The sequence below is a fragment of the Larus michahellis genome, chromosome 2, assembly GCF_964199755.1.
Source record: "Larus michahellis chromosome 2, bLarMic1.1, whole genome shotgun sequence".
In the NCBI taxonomy this organism is placed as follows: domain Eukaryota; kingdom Metazoa; phylum Chordata; class Aves; order Charadriiformes; family Laridae; genus Larus; species Larus michahellis.
In genome coordinates this window covers 50849965-50858919 of record NC_133897.1, presented here as the reverse complement: position 1 = coordinate 50858919, position 8955 = coordinate 50849965, and the positions used below count along the sequence as shown (strand labels likewise).

The following is an 8955-nucleotide window of genomic DNA, read 5'->3' as shown; positions in this document are numbered from 1 at the left end:
AGGATGGAGCGAGCAAGAAACTGCCCATCCTTCTAATTCTGGAGGTGTTCCTTCCAAGTTAGGCTTTCGAGGCAAGGCAAAGAAACCTGCTGCCATCCCTGTTCTCTGGATTATCAGAAAATTTAAAGCTACCTGTCTGAAAGCTTTCAGCATGTACATTCCCATGCAATGCGTGGCCATAAAGAAGGGGAAGAAGGCTACAATTCTTTAAAAGTCAATAGGGTTGGAGCATTATCTGCCCAAATTCATCAAACATAGGTATTTTTAAAGCTTCCAGTATTTTTGTGTTACTTACATCCTTGAATATCATATATAGAAGTTCCTGAACTAGAATTACTTCACTCAGACCAAAACCAACATTGGGCAGGTTCATCATTATCAGAAGATGCCTGCAACTGCCTGCCAGCCCCTTGCCATGTAGGACACTGGGGCCTCTGGCAGCGAGGAGGGTCAGGTCCTTCCTTCTGTTCCTGGTGGCTCGGGGTTCCTAGCAGACCGAGTGTTTTTTGCCCAGCTTCGAATTTCTAAGGGAAAAAATTTTAAGAAGCTGAAATAAAAGCAAAATAGGATGGGAATATGAAAACAACATTTCTGAGCCCTTCTCAGTTCCAACAGCAACACAAAACTATTCCGTTTATATATTTAGCGAAATAAATCCTGGCATCACTACCAGTATGTTTCCTCTTATTGTGGGGGTTTCTTTTGAGTTGTGTTGGGACAAATATAGGACGACTGAGAATAAGGGACAGATGTCAGTGCTGTAAGTACTAGTGGGAGCTGGAAACTCCCTTCATCAGCTGCCTTCAGAGTGTTCACACCTGACTAGCACCATTCATCTGGACCAGCAGCGCTGTCGGGGACCAGCTGAAGGACTGCTGCTTCAACCTTCAGTTCCTCATGCCCGTTCCAAACCCAGGATCTGAACTAGTAGGATTAACCCATCTCAATCCGCCAGGTCCCGTGCCATTTGTCACCTTTCCTCAGCCCTTACGTGAAGACCGTCACTCTTGCTGCAGCAGCCCCTGACCTGCAACCCTTAGCAGCGTACCGCTGGCTGATTTGATCTTGCAGAGAGAAAACACACCCCACGTCCGAACCCATCCCTTCGGAGATGCACAGCTGAGCCCACAAACTCACCACGGACCAGCACCAGCTATCTAGGCTGCCCGTCTCCTTTCAGCCAGGGATTTCTTCTGCTCGTCGCTTGTCCTTCCCCCCCCCACCCCGCCCCCTGCTTTTTCTCGCCCTCCTGGCTTTTACATTTCTTCCACCATGATCCATTAGGTATTTACCGGCAGGGTAATGTGACTTTTCACACCAGCTCTCTGCGTGCACTGCCCTGCAGACTGGGCTGGATAAAGCCTCTCCCCAACCCCAGCTGGCTGGACATCTCCCCCCCCACCTTCCCCTCCCCTTCACACTAGCCAAGCCAAGGATTCCTCTCTCCCTCCCTCTTTCTTTTTCCACCCCTCCCGCCTTCAGTGCAAACCCAAGACGCAGGATCCTGCCGAGGGAAAGTGCTCCTTGAAATCATCACCGCAGACCCTGCTGCGAAAGTGCAGAGGAGGAGAGAGAGAAAAAGCCTCGGCAGCCAACCTCCTGCGGCTGAGGGCTTTGCAAGCAGGGCAATGGCTTCAGGCTCCCAGAAATTCTCTCTCACCTTTCTCCAGGGTGTGGGATCTGTCTTCTTCATCCTTCAGATCATCTCTGTTCAGGCTGATGGTGAGTCCCCCATTCAGTTTGGGCTGGGTTGCTATGGCTGGAACGAGAGCTGTATGTTGAAATGTGTTATTGCAAAAAAAAAAAAAAAAAATCCTTTTTTTTTTTTTTTTAATAAGAAACTTAACTACACGCCCCAGTTTGGGTTAGGAAACGTCTGATTCAGAGGTTTTTGAGGCTCTGCAAATATCCTGGGGTTAAGCAGAGAAAGGAAATAAGATCCCAGAAGGCTAAGATTATTTTATTACAACAAAATGACAGGATAGTGAACTTTTCCAGAGGAAATAAGAATAATAAAACAAAGCCAGAACACGAATAAGAAGACTCAGCTATATTTTAGGAGGGCTCTCATAATTTAAAGTATCTTTTCTCCGAAAAACTTCCCCTTCTGCCACTTCAGATGCCCCCCAGCATCAATATATACGGGCAGGTACTTGAGGAAGGGAAGACAAGAAGTCAAAGGCTTTTACGACCTTTTCTGTTCGGTACCACACACGCAGAAGATGACCGCTCACCTTTCTGCACGTGGGCTTTGTCTGCGCTTCACTGCCGAGGGATGTGATCAGGACATGAATTGGGCTGAAGCAACCGGTTACTCCGAAACGGGACTTTTTACTCGCTGATGATAATCCTGAGTAGCTGCATCCCCTGAAAGTTTCCAGTAGCCTATTGCCCTTTTAATGACTAAGCCTGTGTTAATGATGACCAACTCGCCTTAGCAAAAAACATGATTTATTTTTGAAACCACTGTGTCTTTTCCTGGGAGAGCGATGCTGAATGGCCACATTTTTTCACTTTCACAGCTGCGATAGATTTATGCCTGATCTCAGGATTATTTTTTTTCAGTACACTAATCCTTTACCATCGATGTTTGCTGCATTATTCCAGGGAACAGATCTTAAACATTATAGGGCAATAAAAACCTCTTCTTTTTGTTCCCAGGGTATTTTTTGCTCTTCAACCTAAATTTATTTCAGCTGATGACAAAGTATGGCAAAGGAAAGGGAGAAAATTAATCTTGCCTGTATGTTTCTACTACTTTGTGTAAAATACCATTTATACAACAGAACTCTCTCTCGTAAATTTAAAGAAAATTACTTTTCGTTAAGAATAAAGGAAAAGAAATGTGTTGGGCAACTGCACTGTGTTGCAGTAGGCAAAACTGTGATTCTGATTTTAGGAAATACTCCTTCCCTAGCAAAATGCCTCTGAAATGAGGAAAAAAAATGCATACCCATGAAAGAGGGTTCTCCACAGAACTTAAGAAAAGGGAACAGGACAGGAATAATTAATTTCCTGTGCTAAGAATCCTTCATCTGAAGAATTCCCTTATCTTTTCAAGATCACCTCACAATTTGTATTATTTCTATAAATTAATGGAATCTTCTCGGTTCCTAAACAGACATCCCCTTAAAGAGAAAGGGAAAAAAATGTTGGAGATTGTTTTAAGGCAGAGTTCGTGACAGATTTTGTCATTCAACAGTTTGTCAAATTTACTTCACGCATGGTAAAGCAATTATAAGAACTAAAGGACAGAATATCTGAAGTATGTTACATTGTAGAGCATAATTGTGAAAAATGTGCACATCCTCTATTAACATGCTCTTCAGTGTGTTCTCCTGATGTTAATATTCAAGCAAACAACTGCAATACTGTCCTAAAAACCATCTGGCTTGTTATATGAGGATACAGAAAAAAACCACTTTGTGTGAACTTTAAAATTTACCACTACGTGTAGGCTTATGTATTTAAGAAGATCTGAAAGGACGAAAGAGGATTAGTACTTTCTTTTATAACAGATTCTGGCCTTATCCAGACAGGAAACCACCTCCTCATTTGTGTAAGTTGTAGGGGAAAATACAATTGTGCTACTCTCTAATACATGCAAATGTCACTTAAGTGCCAAAGGACCGTTCTGGGTGACGCGTATGTATGTGTGTATTTGTTATTTTTAACTAAAAGTAACCGACTGTTTTGCAAACCGCTGAAGGGATTTTGAATTCACCTTGTAAAAACCCTGTGAAATTCAGACTGGCCCGTTACAGGCAAACCTCCGAAACTGGTTACAATATATTTCCCTAAGGAAGACTTTCACTTTATTATCTTGCGCACAAATAATGACAGAGAGCAGGCAATAAAACTGGAGACCATCGAGGTCTGGTGAAGGTGTAAAGCCTCCAAGCTTGATTGATCTCCTTTGACTAGTATTTACCATGGCGTGTATTGCTGTAGTGCAGATCGACTACAGAAAGACCAAGGTAAATGCTGAAATAAAAGATAGCTTTGTTTCGCTTTGCAGGTTTTTTTTTTTTTTTTTTTACAATTGAAATGTACTTGTTCATAGCCGTTGAGGTCGTGGTCGGACAGACAGAAGGCTCCTCAAGGGCTTAGTCCTGCTCTGACTTACCGCGGCGTGCCACTACTCTTGGTGCAGTTACTGGAGAATAATATAGGTTATCGTGACGGGTCTCGATTATACCAATGCAAATGCTGGCTTTGGGGAATTTCTTTGCATTTGTGCTGCGGTAGGAGAACAAGGATGCGGCTTCATGTGTGCCACACAGGAATCGCCTCTGTTGTTTTTTTTTTTGACTCCCTCTTTTGTCTGTTCACGGCAGCTAAAATATCAATGTGTATGAACCATGGTTTTCTGCAGAGGACTTGCTCTGAGACAAAACACGTCAGCAGAGAATGATGGCAATTAGTCTACCTTACTAAGACACTCCTGAGCCGGGAAAAAGCGACAATTGCAAAACTTTACTAATTGTTCCAGAGCGAAGTTGGTCTGTTGACTAAATTTGGGTTACGTGGAAGACCTAATGGTCAAGCCAGTCGCCTGGTAGTGACCATCCATAGTGACTGCAGAGGTTGTAAATGGAAGGATGCTGAATCCAGAAAGCTAGGCACAATTAGGTAAGGACATGAGCTGCACGCTTCTGACCTAGAACCAGATATGTCTGATATATAGGGAAGAATAAAACCTTCTATACTCTGTCTTTTGGCTTGCTTTGCACCCTTTTTGTAAAAAAAAAAAAAGGAAAAAAGGATGCTGCTTCTGAGTAGCAGGTGTCTAAGCATTTCAGGCACCCACTTGCAAAACAGCACATATGTTTGTATGTTGCAGAAATAAATACATAAACAATTCGAACTATTTGATCCTAAAGCCTGTAGTAAAATTAAAATTTAAGCTCAAACTGAATTTAGCTGAGGAGCTGACCTCCCAGTTTTGCTCTTTTTCTGATGGTGCAATATTTTAAGCAATTTGAATTAAATAAGACACCATTCACTTTAGTTTCGCACAGAAATAAACTCTACATTCATGAACACTAAGCAGAACTGGTAATTACTCAAATCTCTGTCTGTAATTGTACAGTTTTACTAAATCCTCCACCCTTACTATTACAATCACAGCCCTTGTTACACACAGCCATAGAAATGGAAATTCAATTGCTCTTGAAGCACAGAAGTGACCTTCCCTTCCCCCACTCTCTTTTACCTCAATTTGAAGTTTTTGACATTTAAGTAAAAATAAATCAGACTCCAAATTTGCACATCTTTCACCACTTTTATGAAGTTGTAACTGATTAGGCTTTATCCTTTGAACTAGTAAGTATCATGTCATGAGATCAGCATGCTGGGCATGTCTTTTAAAGTGCTTTCAGTTTATATTATTTGAGAGAGACATTTTTATTTCAAAGAATATTTGGCTATGCAGTGAAATGCTTCTTCTTCAAGCATGATGCAAAACCTGCTAAAGACATGGAGAACTTTGCACTCATTTCAGTGGGCTTTGAACCGCGCCTCTACACCTCAGAAGAACTTTGTGTTGTATCTGTTACTGTATTAGAATAAATTAGCCAAACTCTGCCTTCTTGGTAATCAAGAAAATTCTGCTAATTCCACCGAGATTCCTAAAAGTATGAAGAAACAGGTTTTGGACTGGTTTTATTTTTGAAGAGTCCCTTTTTTGTGCTTCCATATGTCTGATTGTAGATGTCTTTTCAGTCTCGAAAGCATAATAAGGTCCAGTTGTTAGAAACTGAGTTTAGCAAAATTTGAAACTGGAAGTAAGGTGGAGCGAGAGTAATGAACCATTGGAACAGTTTACTATAAAGCGTGCCGTAAATTCTCCATTACTTGGCGTCGTTGAATCATGACCGGATGCCTTTTGAAAGGACATACTCTAGTTCAACCATGAATTTTTGGACTCCATGGTGGAATTATTGGGGGAAATCTACAGTCTAGTTATGCAGGAATTAAACAAGGTGATAAAAACGAATCCTAGAAGCCTTGAGATCAATGCTTCTGTGAGTATGTTTTCAATCAGACTGTATTGGGGAACTCTTAAGAGAAAACTATATTCAGCTATTGCTAGTTGACAAAGTTTTAGTGCCAAACAATAATAAAAAATATTCTTTTATCAATATATCAAAATGTAATCAACATTCTCTAATAATAGTGATCAGATGATGGTAGATATTAAAGAAAATCTTTCTGGTTTCAAGTGCGAATTTTTCTTGAGAGGTATGAGTCCAGCTGTTAATTAACAGTAGGAAGAATTATGTCTTATCATTTATGTTTTACCAATGAAATTGAAACTTCTTCACTGGTTTCAAAGGAGAACCTGAAGAAACTTACTGCGACATTTTCATTATGAACCTGATAAATTCAAGATGTGTGTTATGCCTCCTGGCAAAGGCTACTTTCCATGGATTTCCAGCTTGATCTTGAAACCAAAGGGACTGTCTTTGTTTGAAAAGGCTTCAGAAAAGTACATAGAGTTTTGGGAACAAATTTCCACACCGCCTGTCTCATCCTGGCATTATGGGAAGCAAACGTTATGGGGCAGAAATGAAGTGAGAGGGTTGAGGAGGAGCTCAAACATGGTGTCTGTTCAAAGGTACCACAAGTAAAGGCATACTATATTCTTTACACAAATAAACACAAAGACACGATCCTTCCATCCTGTGCCTTATGGAAATAGAGCACAGTCCCATATTTAAAACTGCACATTTAAAACAGAATGACAATAGATGTCTCGATACTGTCTCAGAGAGAAAACTGATTTCAACTACTCCACACTGTCATAATGTGTTAGAGAGAGAGGGGATACCATTTGAATTTTTCATAATCTCAGTACCAAAGCTGACTGTGATGTCATCGAGTATGGGAAATAACCCTTTTTCTTTTTAAACTTTACATTACAATGAGCAGTGATAAAATTTTTACAAATACTTAACCAGGACCCTTCCACCCCAATCCTGAAAATTAAATCACTATTGTGATTTAAAGTGAGAAAAATTCAATACGTGAATGTCACAGGCATGGTACCCATACCACCGTAAGGTGCAGAATCCAATTTTGGTGTTGTAGTTTTATTTATTTAAGGGGATTTCCTGTTTTGATGATGAGCTTTTGTATTTTTCTGTTATCATACTAGCATGTCTCCTATACTTTTTCCCTGTAAATGCCCCTCAGTAATGTGACACAGCTCAGGATACTCAGGATCCATCTGTTCCACTGGTCAAGTGTCAGATAAGTGAACCGTACTTGCTATTATATTTTCTAAGTAAGAAATTAGGGAAAACGGAGGGCACGTCTTAAAAACTGGGCAGATAGCTGCAGAGCTTCTAAAGCTTTGGAGAAGATTCCCAGGTTGGTCTGGTAAGTGGGTCAGCCTTTATCCACTTCTGGCTAACCAAAATTTCTTATAAAGCGGTTCACTGTAATTTTCTCAACCAGCATGTCCTTTCTAGCTTACCCTAAAACCTATTTGTCTACACAATCTGGACACCCCAGACACCTTTTCGAAGGACAAGACTCTGTTTTCAACCAGCATCTTCATAGTTTTGAGTAAAAAGTTAATTTATCTTAAGTACTAGCAAACACGTAACAGTAGTTAAGTAAGGAAAGCTGTCTCAGCCTCTGTCTTGGCTAGTGAAACTCCCCTAAAAATGTAATTGTCAATTACTGCTAAAAAGTCTAAATGATGAAGATAATTTCTTCTAATTATATGTAGGTAGAACTCAGTCCTTAAAGGTTTTCCTTTCTTTAAGTCTTCTAACTAAAATACAAATGACTGGAAAATAGGGCTTACTGCCATGTCAAACTAACATTTATAATTTAAGTCAGATGCTACACAAACTTGCCCTATATGTCTTTGATGATGCATCTTAATCCTGACAGCCAAATTGTGAAATGTAGAACATGGACAAGTTTGAAGTTGGGACAAAGCCTCAGTAAAGCATCACATTTAATCCCTATTACCTTTACTATGAAAGTTGTCCTGCAACTCATGAATCATCTAAAACTGTCATCCTTCTGCTTTTATTACCTGTCTCCCTACCCCACTCTTACTTTTGCTGTGTTTATTCATGGCTTTAGAAACAACATCCTGTGTTAGAGTCATGTGCAGTATTTGGGACATTTTGCAAAGAATCCTGAGGTTTTGGTACTCAGAACTGTAGGGGCTTGCTTTTTTCACTGCTCTGTGTAAAATCCCCTGTTCTAATTACAATTCATGGTACGGATTACAGTTGAGGAGCAAGAGACAATGTAGTCTAGTGGCACTAGTTTAGCGCTGAGCTGTACTTCTAGGTTGCATTCCTTGATCAACTACTGTAAACTGTGTGAGAAAATCACTCTGGGTACTCTGAATTCTTGTTCCTTCTCATCGCTACTTGTTCTGCTTATTTAATTCGCTATCTGCCCCAGTCAGGAAGACTTCTTACTTGTGCGCATGTAGAATTCCCACCAAAGTAGGAACCTTCATCGGGACCCATCTGTGCTTGTTAGCGAATGTAAACACAAATGACATATTTACTTGAAAGAAACTTGGCATTTTTTGCTGTAAGGACTGTGATTCTTGCAGAGGGTTAAACTGTGCACAGGTGAGAACAGAAAGCTGTATCTGTTCCCTGTACTTAGGATTAGATTCAGATTTATCGATTCGCTGAAATAATATGTGATGGAGTTGGCACTTGGTATGGAATCAGTCTGAATCGGTCTGAAGGAGTCCTGATATTGGTCGATATATCCTATGAGTGTGAACACTTGGTATGTGCTGGAATCTATGCACTTATATAACCACTACCACGAATCTATTTTTGAAATGACACGTAATAAGTGTTTCCAGGCATTTACTGAATGAACAGTGCTTAAAAGTTGTCTTCCTGCACCTGCAAGCAAACTAAATCTGTACATTTAAAATGTAGAAGGTATTCTGAGGGACATTAT

The 8955-nt window shown here is 40.4% G+C and overlaps 1 protein-coding gene across 1 annotated transcript in view; it reads left to right on the top strand.

Moving 5' to 3' along the window:
- The first annotated feature begins 1286 nt into the window (after positions 1-1286).
- The window catches only part of SUSD5 (sushi domain containing 5), a 41975-nt gene continuing 34306 nt past the window's right edge, over positions 1287-8955 (top strand). Inside the window, exon 1 of the mRNA XM_074573486.1 lies at positions 1287-1722. Within this exon, the coding sequence (XP_074429587.1) occupies positions 1629-1722 (94 nt within the window). The 5' untranslated portion in view covers positions 1287-1628. The remainder of the gene's footprint in view (positions 1723-8955) is intronic.